Source organism: Vicugna pacos, chromosome 2 (assembly GCF_048564905.1).
Source record: "Vicugna pacos chromosome 2, VicPac4, whole genome shotgun sequence".
In the NCBI taxonomy this organism is placed as follows: Eukaryota; Metazoa; Chordata; class Mammalia; order Artiodactyla; family Camelidae; genus Vicugna; species Vicugna pacos.
This window is the reverse complement of record NC_132988.1, coordinates 120,460,018-120,476,655: the sequence shown is the minus strand read 5'-3', so window position 1 is coordinate 120,476,655 and position 16,638 is coordinate 120,460,018. Positions and strand designations below refer to the sequence as shown.

Here is a 16,638-nt window from a genome sequence, read left to right as displayed (position 1 = left end):
TCTCGAAGGTCTGACCCTTGCCTCCCCCGCCCCCCACCTCTGTACTCCTGGCGCCCTGGGCCGCCTCCAGTTTTCTGAACATGCTAGCCCAAACTTTCTCTACCTAGGCTCCCTATTCTTGGAACTCCAGTCCTTTCAGTTCCCAAGTCCGAGGTCGCTTCCTCCGGGGAGCCCTCCCAGACGTCTTGGTTGAGTGGCTCCTCCGGCTTCCCTCCCCTCTCCACCACCAGCCTGGGAGAACCCGGGATCACAGGGACTAGAGGACGGCCCCGGGCCTGGCAGGTCAGGAGTCGAGCGCCCGGACGACCTGCAGACCCAGGCCCAGTTTCTGGCTGATAGTAGAGACCCCGGGAATATCGCTCAAAAAAACCCTCACTAACGAGGACACTGACGCCGGGATACGCGCGTCCCGCTCGACGCAGCGAGCAGGGCGGCGGGAGCCCAGACCACGACTCCCGAGAGGCCTTGCGGGCTGAGGGACACCGACCACATCTCTCGCGGGAAGGCGGGAACTTGAGCTCGCGAGCGGGGGCGTGGCCGGAAGGAGGATCTTTTCAAAGAGGTAATAGATGGTTCTACTATCCAATAGGATTGAAAATATGCCTCCTCGACCGGCAGACCACGGGAGTAGGGACGCGGACGACCAATAGGAAAGCGTGAGGGGCGGAGCCGAGGTCTCCGGAGCGGAAGTGGGACGCTGTTGAGGCGGCGGCGTCTTGCTTGAGGGCTTCTTCTCAGCGGCTTCTGAAGGTGCTTCCTCGATCGAGTGCGTCGACGACCGCGCCTGCCGAGCCTTACCAGCGCCAGGTAGGGCCAGGCTTCGCCCGGAGGGAGCGGCAAGCCAGGGCTGGGCAGATTCGGAGTTCGGGCGGCTTCGCGGCCTTGCAGAGGCCTCGGCGCCGCGGCCCAAGGAGCCGCCTTGGCGCGGCGGCCCGCGCTCCGCCCCGACGCCCCCCGGGCCTCTCCCGGGACCGCGGGTCGACTCGCCCGCCCGCCCTGCCGTCCGCGCGGCTGCAAGAGCCCGGCTCGGTCTGGGCAACGGAAGTGAGATGCCTCTCCGCGGGTCTCGGTCTCGCCGGCGGGCAGCGGCCGCGGCGCTTCGTCCATAGCGTGGCGGGGGAAACTGAGGCTGGGAGAGGAGGGACGCGCCCAAGGTCACTCGGAGCGGGGCAGGGCCGGGCGCGGGGGATCGGGGCAGGGCCGGCGAGGGTTTTGTCCGTCCAAGGCCGCTGCCTTTGTGTGCTCGCGCCGCCGCCCCGCCATCGTGGGCCTGCGAGTTCGCTCGGACGCCAGGCGGAACCTCCTCGGGGCTGGGACGGGGCTGGGGGCGCCAGGCTGGGGGCAGAGCTCGATGGGTCCTTGTCTTCCGGTCGGTGGGTCGCGGGACTGGCTGAGGCCTGTGGCCGAGCTCCTCCGCGTGCGCCTGCACCTCCCAGGCGCGCCTGCACGCAGGTGCCTGAAGCACTGGACTCAGTGCACGCCCCTTCCCACCCTTTGACCCTTCCAGGAAGAAGGGCAGAGTTCAGGGCCCGCGGTGGCAGTGTTTGTGGGGTTTGGGCTTTTGTCTTAACCCTGTCCCTGCCCATCGACGTTCACGGTCTACCTTCGTTCTGCTTCTGCGCCACGTTCTGGAGTCTCAGCTCTGCAGTCCTGCACTCCACTTAGGCCGCCCGAGTGGCCCGGGAGACCGAGGCGGTCTGCCCAAGGTCACGCAGGACTAGACCTTCGAATTCAGTGACCAGGAGTTTGGGGACCACTGCTGATGAAAGGCAGAAGTGTGGAAGGGAATCGTTTTGCTTTGTTTTTCTGGCGGTTTGTTTTTTAGTGGGTGGGGAAACATATTAGGTGGTTTGAGCGGAAATGGAAACATTCAAGTAGAAAGATATATTGCTGGCTTCTGTATTGCCTGAACTTCGCTTCCAACTCTGATTCAAATTTTACTTTAATATAGTGTTTATAAACCTTTTTTCAAAGACCACCCCACCCCCACAGGAACATTCTTACACATTTGTTTGCCTGTTTGCCTTCTCCAGGAAATTTTAATGCTGCTTATATACTCTGTGCCGTTTTTATGAGTCGTCTATGCATATTTACGTTCTGTACATTAAAAGGTTTTTTTCTGTCCCATTTGAGAATGCCAACTTTAATATTCTAAGTCAGCATATTTTTGAGGTCTTCTGTGTGCCAAGCTTTCTGCTTGGGGTCCAGCAGTAAACAGAACAGGCATGGTACAGGCCCTGGTGGAGCTGAGGAGTGAGAGTGTAGAGAGGGAGAAAAAGTCTCTGCGGTTGAAATATAGATGGTACATGAGATGGGACTGGAGAGGTAAGCAGGAGCTAGATCACAGAAGGTCTTCCGTGGGCCTCACAACAAGGAATTCAGAACTCGTCTTAAGGCCAAGTGGAAGTCACTGAATTGAGTTCTAAGCAGGGAAGTTAACATGGTTAGATTCACCTTTTAGAAAAATCACTGTGCTATGAGAAGGGTGGTTAGAAAGGTGGACTAGACTAGTGGCTTCAGGATCAGATAGGAAGAGAGAGAAGAGAAGGGTAGCTTGGACCAGGGTGGTGACTGGACACCAAACTTAGTGTCAGTGATGCCAATTGTGGCAGTTCTTCGCTTAAAGGCCCTTAGCAAAGTCCATGTCCCGTAGTTTATATACCCCCACCAATTTCTGGGAAAGATTTGGGATGCTACTCTGAAAATGGGTGGACGAGTATTTGTTTGTACTCTGTATGACAGTGGCTTTGTGAATTCTTGAGTATGTGTTACCAGTGTTGTATTTTGACGTGATTTACCTACATCTTTCACCATCCCCAGATTTTTGAGGGATGAGTAGGTTCATGTAGAATGTTACAGGGCTTACTGTCTTGTCGAGATATAATTTACGTGTGTGCTTTTCTACCTTGTTCCTCAGGACTTGAGGTTTCCCCTCTGAGGAGGAAGTCCCAGAGCACAGATACTGCCTTACCCTGAGGACAGAGTTTAACGTGCGAGAAAACACGGGAAGTTAGGTTGGAGGGTGCCTCTCCAGGGATCTGGATTCTCCTTTGGAAGTGTTTTTTCCTGGGGCATAAATAAGAACTGGCAAGTTCATTGAATGGTGTGAATTATTTCACACCATGAAGGGTAGGAAAGGCCTGGAAACTTTTCAAAATGAGTATTATCAGTAGCCTGTTTGTGCAAGAGAGAAATTGTGACCATAAGGCTTTCCTGCAGGCTTTTTAAACCACGTGGTTTCTTAGTGTACCCAGTAAGGGTACATTAACTGCAGAGTATACCTCCAGATAGCTAAATAAATGGGCTTGCTGTATAGATTTGACATAAACAAATTTAAAATAAAAGAATGTCTGCTAAATGGCTTTGTTATCTGCTAACGCCTTTTTGTTTTAGAATTGTAATCCCTGGTTTTAGGACTGTGACCCAGCTGTCTGTAGGGGTTACTCTGGGTTTGTGATGCAGTCATACGTACTGCTCACTACCGCTTACAAATCCACACCGCCAGCTGGTTGTGGTTGAGGCACAGGAAGGGGGAAGGACAGAGTCACTTGCCCAAGGTCATACAGTTAGTAAGCAGACCTGGCATCTGAGCCACAGGCTCCAGTGTCTTTGCTCCTTTTGCTGGATTGTTGTGTCACACACACTCTTTTGTGGTGGGAAGGTGCACAGCTGGCGTTTCTAGTAGCTTTAAATAGTGAAAATTGAACTTAAAGAGTGGGGATGTTGTCTTTATTTTTAATGTTTCTTTTTCAAGTAACATTTACCCAGGAAGGGTCTGATTATAAATATTTTCAAGAAACTTAATTTTCGGTGATTGCACTGTATTCCTGAAGACTTCAGTTACTGTGCCTGAGTGAGTCTCCCTCCACCTCCCTTGCCTCAGCCAGGGAGGCGGTCCTGGGACCAGGGCGTTTCCCTGTCTGCTGCACTTCACCGCTTATTTTAGCCAAACTTGCTGAACGCTGCTGCTTGCTGTAGCAGACCAGGATAAAATTTGTTTCCTTTCTAAGCACCTTCTTGATGTTTTCCAATTCTTAACTAATACAATTTTAAGAACTTTTTCTTCTGGCCTCTTCTTCCAAGCTGAAAGTGCTTCGGGTGGAAGTGTTCTGTCCTGTTCTCCCGTGACGACCACCTGTCAAGTCTGCCTCTGTTTCTTGAGGGTGACTACATTTTTATTTGAAGTGAAAGGCTCCATTTCTCCCATCTCTGAAATTCATTTTTTTCCCTTTGAAAATACCCTGTGCTGTCCTTCTGAGTATCTGCCATCTCTTTCAAGCATCTAATAAGCTTGATACTTTAATTTCAATGGAAGAATCATGTAGCCAGTGTGTTTGCGCCAAGTGCTGTGGAAAGGAGAGGGAATCTGTGACAAGTATTTGACATGAGGGTTATGTTTGTCACGTTGAGACCAGTGGAAGATACTCAGGACCAGGAGGAGTGAGAGGAATGTAAGTAACATTTCTTTGAGGTAGGCCTTGAAGAAGGAGCAGGGGTTCCTCAAGGGGGCTGAGGGTAGGGGAACCTTGCCTTTGCTGGGAAGGAAACAGCATATATCAAATTATGGCACTGTGATTATGTTACTGGAAAATGGGGCACTGAGAGGATGGCCATGTCCCAGGTCTTGGGTGAGTCCTTGGGGGGTGCCCTCCAAGTGAGGGTCCTTGGCTTCTCACAGGAAAGAAGTCAAGAGCAAGCCACGGTAAAGTGAAAGTAGATTTGTCCAGGGAGTTACCCACTCCATAGACAGAGCATGGGCACCTCAGAAGGCAGGAAAAGCCTGGGGAGACGGAGTACCTTGGAAAGCGAGTGACCTAGGAGATACACTTTCCATAGGCAGAACGAGGTCTATCTCAGAAGGGAGAGCGACCTCAGGGCGTGGGGTTGCCGGGAGAGTGGGAGTGGCCTGGGGTTCAGGGATGTTTTGTTCTTATGGACTGGGTAATTTCACATGCTAACGAGTGGGAGGACTAGTCCACCTCTTTGGGGGAAGGGGCAGGATTTCCAGGAATTGGGCCACTGCCTCCTTTTTGGTCACTTACGGTTTGCCTGGGAACTGTCATGGTGCCTGGGGGTGTGTCATTCAGGATGCTGATATGTTACAATGAGTGTATAGTGAGGCTCAAGTTCTACTGGAAAGTCGAATCTTCCACCATCTTGGGGTTAGTAGGTTCTGACCAGTTTTGGTCGCATCCTCAACGGCTGTGTCATTCTTTTAATGGTTGTGCCCTGCCCCCTTCCTTCCTGTCTCAATAGGAAAGAGCATGGAGTGGATGCCTGACACCCAGGGTACCTGAGGTAAAGTATGGTCAGTTTTGCTTTAAACACTTGTTGGAAGCGTGGATTAGTTCCAGTGGGGTTGACACATTCAGGAGCCAGCTGAATATAGTGGGAATATTGAGTTCGGTGTGCAGAATTTTGTCCGTGAGAAATAGGTGAGTGTAGAAAATTGAACGCAGCTTAACCGAGCCACATAGACCGTAGACCGCATGCACCTCAAGCATCTCCCAGCTGTCTGGGTTGCCTGTGTGTGCTGTGAGGCACACCCTGCACGTCTGATGTTACAGTGTTTGCCCTACTTCCCAAGAGCTCACAGGCCGCAAACCTGTTAGAGCGCCTTAGTTACTGTGGTATATGTGTGTTTCCTAACCATTTGATTCATTGAACTGTGCTGCTGGGTTTCTTTTTAGCTTCCTACTGTGTGTGTGATTGACTGATTTTTTGAGTGTGGTGCCCGTTTCCTCTTTCCCGTAAGTCCTGAGCGTTTTTTGGCACTTTATGGGATTTTGGTTGGTTGGCTGGTTGGTTACTGTTTTGAGCTACCGTGTGGAGCCTTTTAACTTCCTCTGGCCCACTCACTGTTTCTCCTACTGCTCTCCTGCTTTTTGTATCTCTTAGAACATTCCCTTTATAATAAGTGCTTGCCGTCCTGGGAGCCAACGACTATTGACTTAGCATTTTATTTCCTAGGAAGAGTTGAAGAGAGCCTGAATCCCACTGCCGAGATGAATGTCTGTAGCGAGCGGGGTCTGGCCAGCCCCCCAAGGCCGGCGTGCCCCGTCCGCCAGCTGGCCCGCTGCGCGCCTGCCTGAACTGGGAGGCCGTGTCCTGCTCACAGCTGCCCTGGGCGCCGTGCTGTTTGAGACCAGTTCCCCTGAATGCAAAAGAAGGGGCTCCCGCTGTGGGGCACCGCTGCTTGGCTGCTCTCTGCTGTAGGTATAGGTTGGAGAACCACATTCTTAAGCTTTTGACTTCCCCCTACCACCACGACCACGACCACCAGCACAGCCTGCCCCTTGTCTGATTGTAGTGGTTCTTGATTTACTTCACACACACACGCTCTATGTCACCTGAGCCCAGGCTCGTGATTCAGTAGGAGCAGCTACGGTGATTAGCTCTCTGCTCGGGTGCCATCTGCGCAGGCCCCGCATGCCCGCCTCCTGTGAGTTTCAAATTGGGAGGTGGTTCATGGCTTCAGCAGCTGAGGTCAATTTACCCCACTGGCCTCTGGTATCTTTTCACCCCTGGTGAAACGGGTCCTTAGGTTGCCTTCATTATCTTATCCTTGCTCCTGGCTTCCAGCAACTGCCTTGTTGTATAAGCAGCCCCTCAGAGCCCAGACCACCATGGCTGAAAGAACATTAAAAGTTAGGGGCCAGAGAGGCGGAGAAGCCACCCAGCTTTGCTTCCATGCTGTCCCAGAGAAACCTTTCTGCAAAGGAGTAGTTACAGGACCAAGTAGCCAGCTTTTAACCTGCCAGAATTGGTTGGATTTGGTGTTTAATAAAGTCCCTTCCAGTTGTGAAGATCTTCCAGCGCAGTCACTGATGCACCCTCATCAGACACGGCTGTTGTAGAATTGAGGTGCCCCCGGGCTCCAGGGCTTTCGCTGGCAGAAGGGTCAGCCTAGTGTTCTGGGGCTAATTCATCATAATCCTGCATGTGAAACTTCGGAGAAATTCCGAAGAACAGCTGCACTGGGAAGAAGAGGAGCCAAGGTCCTCCTTGGCTGTTAGAGCCATAGGTGTGCCCTGGGGAGCCCAGGCTGTTGGGGTGGGGGTGCTGAGGAGCCTGCTTCAGGGGTCCCCTGCAGATGCTTCTGGGGCTGTGCCCACTGCAGAGCGTTTGTGAACACTTCATTACATCCTGTTTAAAGTGTCTAGAATAATTTTAAAGCGGACCGGTCGACCCACTTTTAGGTGTTCGTCGGCACTAAGTAAATTCACATTGTTGTGCAGACATCATCTACAGCACTTTTTTCGTCTTCCCAGACAGGAACTCTGTCCATTACATGTTAACTCCCTGTTGCCCCTTCCGCCAGCCCCTGGCAATCACCGTTCTACTTTCTGTCTTTGAATTTGATGTCTTGATACCTCACATGAGGAATTATGCAATATTTGCCCTTTTGTGTCTTGTTTTACTGAGTATGTCTTCAGGGTTCATCCATGTTGCAGCAGGTGTCAGAATTTTCTTTTGAAGGCTGAATAATATTCTTTCCATTTTCACTGATTTTTTTCCATAGATTTTCAGAAAGCTCAACTTGCATTCTTAGTTCTGGACCCTTGCATTTCAAGGCCTGACTCACAAACAAAAGTTACAGCATCTTTATACCCAGAGGGCTGTTCCTTTTCTCTAGTGGAAACACAAGGCAACCCTGATGAGTTCTTTGGAGGAAAGGAGCTTCCCTGAGTGACAGATCACCAAGCAGGTGTGAGGGCCCCTGGGCTCTGTGCTCATTTCAGGTGGTTTCATCAGGGTCCTAAGACAAATGCATGAAAGACCCATTGCTGTCTCTCCAAGCACAGCCCACGGCTTTCCGTTTCTGCCGAGTCCAGCCGTCTGGTTCCCGCAGAGCCTCGGGGGAGACCAGCGGCTGCTGAGCCTTCGTCAGGAATGAGTAACTGGGAGGGCGCCGCCCCGCTGCCCAGCCTGGCTCTCCTGCTTCCTCTGAGCCTGCCCAGGAGTGATCAGCTGCGTCCTGCCGAGTCTTCTCTGCAGGAAGAGACGAACGAATTAAGCCTTGCTGGGAGCCCGAAGCCCTCGTCCGCGTCTTCCTGGGCTGAGGGTTTGCTTTGCTCCTGCGCAGCACTCAGGCTTGTACGAAGAGCTCTGCTTTCTGGTCTTTGACAGCGGACATCTCTACTGCTTGCTTCACGGTTGTCTTTTCCCTTAAAACGTGTGCTCACGAGTGTCTGTTCTGTTTCCCCGGGGCAGTCCCTGTACATGGTCTCTGCATCAGGCAGCCCGTGGGCTTGCCGGCAGGGTGCTGGCGGCCTGTGGGCAGTGGCACTCCGCGCTGCCGTCCGCCCCGCAGGGCACCGCAGGGCAGGCGGTGGTCCCCACGTGGAGGGCGCACAGCTGAGGCGCGCCGCCAGATACTCGTGCAGGGCGCTGGGCCCGTTGGCTGGGCTCCTGATTGCTGGCTGTGTGCGGGCACCCTCATCAGTGGAACAAGCGAGAGGCTCATGCTGTCCCCAAGTACTAAGGCGTGGCTGGTAACGTGACGGTGGCATCAAAGTTCTGTTTAAGAGTCTTTGAAGTTTTTTCTTTTTCTTTTGGGGGTGGGGTGGGGTAGGTAGTTAGGTTGGTTGGTCGGTTTGATTTTAAGGGAGGCGCTGGGATAGACCCCAGGACTTCCTGTACGTTCAGCGTGCATTCTACCACTGAGCTCTACCCTCACCCCAAGAAGCTTTGAAATGAAAGTTACTGGCAATTTTTGATGCTCATGCCCAGTTCCCTGGGAAGGCCGTTTTCCTGGGCACTGGTGCATTGCCAGTAGCCTTGGGCATGTTAGCATTCTTTACAAAAGCAGTCGGAAGGTACACAACAGTCTGTGAAGCATTCTTGCTCTTTAACACGTGTTCTGTAATTCTACTTTTGAAATTCCATTTAGGGAATCGTTTAAATAACATGGGAGTGACTGTATGTTTATGGCTTAAAAAGGAGGAGACGTGAGGCAGACAGTTGGTACTAGCCAGTACCTTATCACTGGCTAGTAAGTTCTGTATACTGGTAAGTTGGCATTTCCCTGATGAAGTTTTGTAGGATTTAGGTTTTTCTCCACTTTTACCACATGAAGAGGCTGCCCTGGCCAGCTCATTCAAACTCACAGGAGCCTCTACTTCTGTCTCAGAATAGCCATTTGAAGGTTTACAGTGAGAGCTGCTTTATAACTGTTGCACAGAATGAGTGACCCGGTGAGTCTGCATATCATCTCCCGGTAGGAGAATTCACAAGGAGCAACCTTGGGACTCGGGTTGCTTGGGGAGTGTGGAGCCTGTGCCGCTGAGTTTGGTCTCAGATTTTCAGTGGGTGATGATGTCAACCTCGGATGTTGGGTGTGGTGTGAGGGCTCTGTGTGCCCCCGCGGGGCTAAGCTAAATGGGGCTGCTAATCCAAACGTCTCCTCAGGACATGCTGCAGGACACGCTGCAGAGTTGCTACTTCTTTCTGTTTCCGGTGCACCCCTGCCCGCCCCTTTTCTGCTGGCTTTTCCTATCTTGGCTCGTGGGAAAATCGAGGTGTGAGATACAGTGAGAGAATCCAGCTCCAGGTTAACACTGCCTAAGAGTCTGTGTCTAACCATTATGCGTGTGGAAATACACATGTAATCACATCCAAATAGACATACACACACATCTGAGTATGTGTGCCACACTCCTGGAGCTGGGGTGCTTCGTCATCTGTAGTGTCCGTAACAGCTTCCTGGGAAAAACGTCAGCCTCTGGCAGTAATGGAATGACTGAGCAGACCATTCAGTCTCCAGGAACACAAGGTACCCACCTCCCCAACTACTGCTTCCCATCCAGTCGGTCACCTCACTTCTCACCCTCTGCCTTGGCCTCCGAGCCACACAGCTTTCTCCTTGCCTGGATCACTTTGAGTCTCCACGTGGGTCTGCATTCTGACTTGTTCAGTCTCTGCTTGGCCCCCAGCACACAGGTGGCGCAGTCTAAGAGCACCTCTGTCTGAACCCCTGGCCTCTCTGTCCCCATGCTGGTCTGCTGGAAATGCCTCCCATCTTCTCACCTCCATTCTCTGGTCAGTTCAGCCCTTTGGTAGATTTCTCTTCAGGCCAGCCTTCCAACTTCTTATGTTCTCTGACCCCTGACCCTTAACTATTCCTAACAGAAGAGAAGAGAATAGATACGGAACAAATTGCTGGATTGCTTTGGGCCTGGGAGGGCTTGGAACCACCTGCAGAGTGAGGAAGCTCCAGGGAAGCAGCCGCCAGGGCTGCGGGGGGCTGGTTTGGAGAGCAGGGAGGGTGCGTGGGAGGAGTGGGGGCGCCTGCGGGACAGCCCCAGGACCTGTGTCTAACGACTGTATTTGAAAGCCCGAAAAGTAACCAAGTAGGAGGCAAGAAGCTTATGGAATATCCAGAGGATGTGCACTGAATTGTTTCTCTTTGCTTCTCAGACAGATCTCGCCATCATCTGTGGGTGACATTTTTATCAACTTCTTCTCAATTCTGAGACTCCATTGAGAGAACTTTTCCCCAGAAGAGCTACATCATAGGTGTACACACAAACCTAAGCTGCTCCGTGTGATTAGAAGCACGGAGGTGGTGTTAGAGTCAGGAGGTGTGGCGCGTCTGGGACTGTCGTGCCATCTGGTCCTGAGGGGCCTGAGGGGCGGCTGAGGAGCCGTCTTCTGTTCGGAGTGGGTGGGCCATCTTCACGGCGGGCGCAGGGTTGCTTCGGGGGGCATCCACACCATTCCTGGGTGCAAGCACCTGTGGCCTGGGGTGCGCCGGCCTGAGGGCTGCATGCCAGCTGCCAGCCTGTGTGTGGAGGGGTGCACGGTGCAGAGGTGCTCTGACCTCTCAGGGTCAGAGTGCACAGTGGGGTGTGGGGGGGCGTGGAGGGAAGCAGACCCCAGGTGCTGGAGAAAGAGCCTCAGCTGGCCGGGTAGTCCTTTTAATGAGGCTTCTGGAAAACCTCCTCTGGCCGCCCCTTGCCCTCCTGGTTCCTTTTGCACTCAGCTCATGCCCCAGTTACAGCACCTGAGCTGCCTGCCAGCACCCATCCCCCGACCCCAAGCTGGTGGCTGCATCTGTTCCTGACTGTATTCCCAGGGCAGGGAAACATGCAGCCCGTTGGCTCTTGTAAAGCTGGGTTCGGTACGGCATTACATGGCATTCTGGGGCTTGAGCACAGGGGTAGAGCTGTGCACGGGGTGCACCTGGAGAGACTGCTTCTCATTTGCTGCTGTTTTACAAGGCAGTGATGCCCGCCCCCAGGCGCTGAGCCTCTAAATGTGCAGCGCTGTCCCAAGTGCTCTGCATTCATTCCTTTAGTCCTCACACACCCCTTGAGGTGGGCACTGTCTTGTTTTCTAGGTAAAGAAACTGGGCACAAGGAAGCTCAGTGCCTCCCCCAAGGTCACAAGGGTTTTGTAGAGGCCTGGCTCCTGTCCAGGCTGTCTGGTTCTGGAGATGTGCTCTGACTGGAAGGCCACACTTAGGAGGTAGGACTTGATGGGGAGCCAAGGAAAGGCTTGGGGGGGCCGGTTGTATATTTTAGATACATCAGCAGTAGGGTGGAAGGGTACCAGGAGATGGGAGATCTTTTGGAGGAGGCAGGGTACTGTGGATGAGAAGAGAATGGTCTTGCCATTTCTGCTCCATCAGCCTCTCTCAGATATGACTGTCTCTCTACAGCTCCGAGGCCCCTGTCCTAGACCAGTGGTTCTTGTGGTGTGGCCTTGGGAGCAACACCATCATCATTGCCTAGAAACTTGTTAGAAATGCAAAACCTGAGCTCGGTCCCCCAGCCCTGCTGAGTCAGAAACTAGTTCAACAAGCCCCCCAGGGAGCGGGTGCAGACTCAGCTCTGAGAACCACTGCCCACGTCCAGGCCACCGTCTCCGGGACTGGGTGGCCACTGAGCCTTCTCTTCGCTCTGACTCTCCCCTGCCCCCTCAGTCTTGCTGGGTCCCTGAGCCCGGGCTTCCCCCACTGGAAGCCCCTTCTACTTTGGGTACACCCTGACACCTGGCTGCACATTTTTGCTTCTCATTTGCTGCTTTATCCCATCTCTGAACACTGATGTACTGTGGTTAGTTGGCACTTTTCATTGGCTCCTGAATGAAATCCAGGGGCCTCCATTCTCCAGCAACCTCTGCACCTGCTGCTTTCTCTGCGCCTCCTGGAACCTGTTTGGCTTCCTGATCCAGTTTCTTGGTTCTTCTCCACTCATCTGTTGACAGAGACAGAAGTCTTAGCTGGGCACACAGGGTGAATCAGGGTCGGTGGCTCTCTTAAATTATCATCTCCTCCAGAGGGTGACAGTTACGTCACGGGAAGAGCCGGAGGCTCTGGGTTTTGCTCTGGCCTCGGAAGCTCTGCTCCTTCCTGGTTGAGAGGAGTTGGTGAGGGCCTGTGTGGCAGTTCTGATTCTCCTGTCTTTCCCCAGCAGCTGGCACAGGCCTCTGTAAGGGTTTCTTTTTTCCATTGTTGGGGGGATCCGTTTGTTTATTGATCTCCTGATCACTCCAGAGAGGATTCAGGATGGGAGGGGCTTTCCAATCACCTGCCCTCCCAGGTGGCAGGAGCCTCAACACGTGCAGTGAGGCTCTGTGGTCACTGTGTCCTGGGAAGCCGTGGGCTGTGGGGTCCTCAGCCTTGCAGTCAGGATAACGGAGCAGTAGTTTTCCTAAGCCTGAGTGAGAGAAGCGGCCTCCACAGGTTGTGAACAAGGTTCAGAATTTCCCCTTTCATAACAGAGACCAGGGATCTTTCCCCACATCCTGCTCCCCCACTGGGTCGTGTATTGTCACACCACTCAAGCTGGCTGCCTGGCAGGGTTTCACCAGAGCGAATCATGCAGTGATGAGGCTGGAGCCCTGCCACTTGCAGTCTGTCTCCTAGCACAGCCTGGGGGATGAGGGCGCAGGCTCGGCTGAGAGCCAGAGCCCATGTCAGGACTGTGCCCCGCAGGGGTGAGTCCAGACAGGCAGGGAGGGGCCGTGGGCTGAGGACTATCTGCGAGGGTTTTGACAGCCAGGAAGGAGGGCAGGAGGTGGCATCCTGGTTCCAGTTGCTGGCTTTGGGATCGGACAGTCCTGTGTTCTACAAGAATGCTTGCTTCCTGAGAAAACGTGGGTTAAGGGCATAAATTACATGAAGTATTCAGCAAAGCATCCAGCTGACAGAAAGGACCAGTGAATGGCTGCACTGAGCTCTGTTGTCAGCGATGTGGGTGGCAGCGTTTATTGACTTGATGTCTTTGTTTTTCAGGACTTGAAGATACTGGAAGTCTCTTTGGCTTCAACTTCCTGTGCTAGCCAGAGGATGAGTAGCCAACAGGCGTGACAGGCTGGAGTGTTTGGCTTCCCTGCAAGTCCTGGTGCAGAGCCCTTCCTTGTCTGTAGGTTGGAACCAAAGAGCATAATGAGTACGGTGAGTTTGATTCTATAAGCTCATGAATTTTATTTTTTAAGGCTGAACAACGACTTTATTCCTTATGCACATGAGTGAGAGTACCATAAAGGTGCTTCTAAGTAATCCTGGTTCTTGAAGGGGTGTGTAGAGAGCCTTCTATAGTATCGCCAATCTGCTTGTCTGCAGTTGGAATCCGGTATTTTGCATGGTGCCCTAAGGACAGAAAGGTGAGAAGGATGGCTGAGGGTTTAGGAGTTTTGTGTCTCCAGAGCAGCTTCAGCGTTCTAGAAATGTTAGGCCTCTGGTTTGTCTAATCATTGACCGTCCAGTTGTCCGTTTTCCCTTTGTAGCTTTTGGCCCATTGTGAGTGCAGCGGTAATAATCCTTGGCGAGTTTTCTCGTAGTCTGTGACCAAAGTTGGTAGATCACTAGCTGCTGTTCAGAGCTTTCATCAGACTGCAGAGGCAGCTCTGGTTTGGTGTAACCCAGATGTCACCTGGAGCCCCCTGAGTCCAGAGGTTGCCTGAAGGTTCCCCTCCCCAGTTTACTCCCTACTAACAAGGTTGCTCATGTAATCTAAACTCAAAACAGCTGTTTTCTGCATTCACATCGGGTGAAACAGATGTGAAAAGGCCTCATACCCTCTTTCCAGTTTCTAGCGGTGCTGTGAGGAGTGGTGTCGGGAAGGTGGGGGCAGAAGGCTGAACAACAGTTCCCAGGGTGACCAGTGATGGAAATCCTGTGGATTCTGTTCCCTGGCCCCCACTGTGTTCCAGGCCTACTGTCGATATTCTTACACAAAAAGTCCTCTTTCCCTGGACCTACCCTTTTATTACATTATTTTATTGGCAGGGTGGGTAATTAGGCTTCATTACTTATTTTCAGAGGAGGTTCTGGGAATTGAACCCAGGACCTTGCACATGCTAAGCATGCATGCTGCCACTGAGCTATACCCTCCCCTGGACCTGCCCTTTTAAAAGGCAGATGACCTCCCACCTTGGCCCTTAGTTGCCGGCTGCCACTGCAGTTCCCCTAAAGGGAAACGTGTCCTAAGCTTGGGCACCTCACCTCTGAAGCCCACACTGGCCCAGGCAGGATCTGGACACATAGAGCAGTGTAGCCTCTTGCATGAGTGTGTGAAGAAGTTGGTTAAAATTCCTTAGGGTGGCGTGTACGACTTAGGTGGTAGTGATCAAGTGGTCAGTGTTAACTGAAAGCTGTGCACCTCTGAGGGCTCTGCTGGGAAGGAGGGGGAGAGCTGTGCCAAGACGAGGAGGCCCATGGAGGGGGTCTTTGCAAATCTGTTAGGGTTTCTTGAGCCTGGTCCTGTCTTAACAGCCACCTCCTCCCTGCCCTCCGGGAGTCCCGGTGGAAGAGGAGGTGGAACAGCTGTGCAGGGGGCTTCTTCTGTGTGTGTAGGGCGGAGGGGTGGTCATGAGATGATCAGCAGGAGAGATGAGGGCTCTCCTCACAATGAAGGAGACAGTTGAGTGGGCTCCTGACAGCTGTGTCAGAAGTGCCTGGTGAGGAAGGGGAGTCCAGGCTGGGAAGAGTGCCTGGGGAAAGGCATGGAGAGGCTGCAGGAGCAGCCTGGGAAGGACTGCTGTTGGGGGGGGGGGGGCGGGTTGGCAGGACACACCAGTGCAGTGACAGCAGCAGGGTTTTTAGGGTTCAGCTCCTGGACTTTGGCCCAGACCCACGGCTGCCTCTCACTCCCTCACGGAGAAGCCACCCAGGAACTGTGGTGGGGTGTGAAGGGTTCTGTTCAGCAGTGTCTGCTGAGAAAGATTTGGTCCTTTTCAGAGGAGAGAAGATACAAGAACAGCTTTCAAGAGAATGGGGTGAAGGTGAAGGAGCCCTGGGTCATCTGGTAGTTGCTGGGAAAGGCCGTAAGCACCAGGCAGTAAGGAGACTGTGCCGCGGCCACGGGCCAGCTCCCTGGGGGGACGGAGCGGCTCCTTCCTGGAGAGTCGGAGCGGCCGCTGCCGCTTGCCACTGGGCCCTCCTGGGCTTCCCTGTTCTTAGGTCCAGGGAAAGCTGCTGAACCCGGCTATGCTTCCGAAACTCCGGGGAAGTGTCTGTTTGATAGAGAGCAGCAGGCAGAACAGACAGAATCGGGCTTTTTCTCCGTTGCCTTGCGAGGGTCGGGTCGGGTGACGGGTGCTTCTGGGCCTTGCGCAGGTCTAACGGGTGATCACTGGTCCTCCCAGCTTCCAGGGATGCCTGACAAGGCCCATAAGGAATTAGGGTAGTGATGACATCTTCTAAGAATGTTTAGGGCTCTGCACACATTACAGCGCCCAGTCCCGAGGGGAACTCTGCGAGGCTGGTGCTGGTGAGGGGGTTTAGACTCAGTACTCACGGGACTGCCGCACGTCGCCCAGCGTGAAGCGGAACAGGCCCAGTGCCCGGAGGAGCAGCGCCGGGTTGAGGGGAGAAGAGACCCTGAAGCCCAGGGGCCAGCGTTGGCTGGGTGCGCACAGGGTGGGAATAAGAGGCTGCAGGTCTGTGGGGGAGGTTGTCTCCTGAGGAAGGGTGCAGGGGCAGGACCTCACCACATCTGTCAGAGCCAGCCGGCCCAGAAGTGCTGGAAGGTGTGGGCAACCGGGCAGCTGAGGGTGCGGGGGGCAGGCTGGCACAGCGCCTGGACGCAGACAGGCCACTTAATAGCCTGAATTCTCTGGAAGGCGTGGCTCTCGGGCCACCACTAAGAACAGCTCTTTTAGAAAACTTTGGTTCCTGGAGCCATGGGGGTGGTTGTTAGAGGGTAAACCACAACTTGGTGGTATTCTAGAGGGCGAGAGGCCAGGAAACTTAACCAGAGAAAGCCCTGCTTTTCACAGTGGGTGGACAGCTGGGAAAGTGAAGGTCTTTGGGCTGAAAAACAAAAAGAGCTTAATGAGGCCAAACACAAACACAAGGGAGGTGGGCCTGCGGCTCCCTGTCAGAAGAAAGGGCTTCTGGCCATCCCAGCCAGGACCAGAGGCTTCCACGGACTTGTGCGTCACATGCTGTCGCTAGTCTGATGCGATGGAAGTTTTACTTTACAGAATTTGTATTCACTGTATGTTCTGCACGATCTCTGTCTAAACATTCAGTGTTCTAGAATCTCAAGTTCTGAGAGGACCCCGACCTCAGGTCTGCTCGCTGGCCTCCTGTTCTCAGTGAGGTGAACCATTCCCATGGTGACCTTTTTTATTCTTGCTGGAATCTTGATGGTCAGAAGCTCGTGTGACTGTTCCTTTTCCTCTGGA

The 16,638-nt window shown here is 53.3% G+C and overlaps 1 protein-coding gene and 1 long non-coding RNA gene across 2 annotated transcripts in view; one reads left to right on the top strand and one right to left on the bottom strand.

Moving 5' to 3' along the window:
* The first annotated feature begins 660 nt into the window (after positions 1-660).
* RNF4 (ring finger protein 4) overlaps positions 661-16,638 on the top strand; it is a 28,970-nt gene continuing 12,992 nt past the window's right edge. Inside the window, exons 1-4 of the mRNA XM_015246870.3 lie at positions 661-807; positions 5,257-5,298; positions 5,971-6,212; positions 13,241-13,402. Of these exons, the coding sequence (XP_015102356.1) occupies positions 13,394-13,402 (9 nt within the window). The 5' untranslated portion in view covers positions 661-807; positions 5,257-5,298; positions 5,971-6,212; positions 13,241-13,393. The remainder of the gene's footprint in view (positions 808-5,256; positions 5,299-5,970; positions 6,213-13,240; positions 13,403-16,638) is intronic.
* On the bottom strand, positions 13,408-16,638 carry LOC140688403 (uncharacterized). Its single transcript, XR_012063060.1, has 2 exons — positions 15,747-16,638; positions 13,408-13,597 (listed from the first exon to the last, which is right to left on the bottom strand). It is a non-coding gene; the product is annotated as an uncharacterized lncRNA (long non-coding RNA).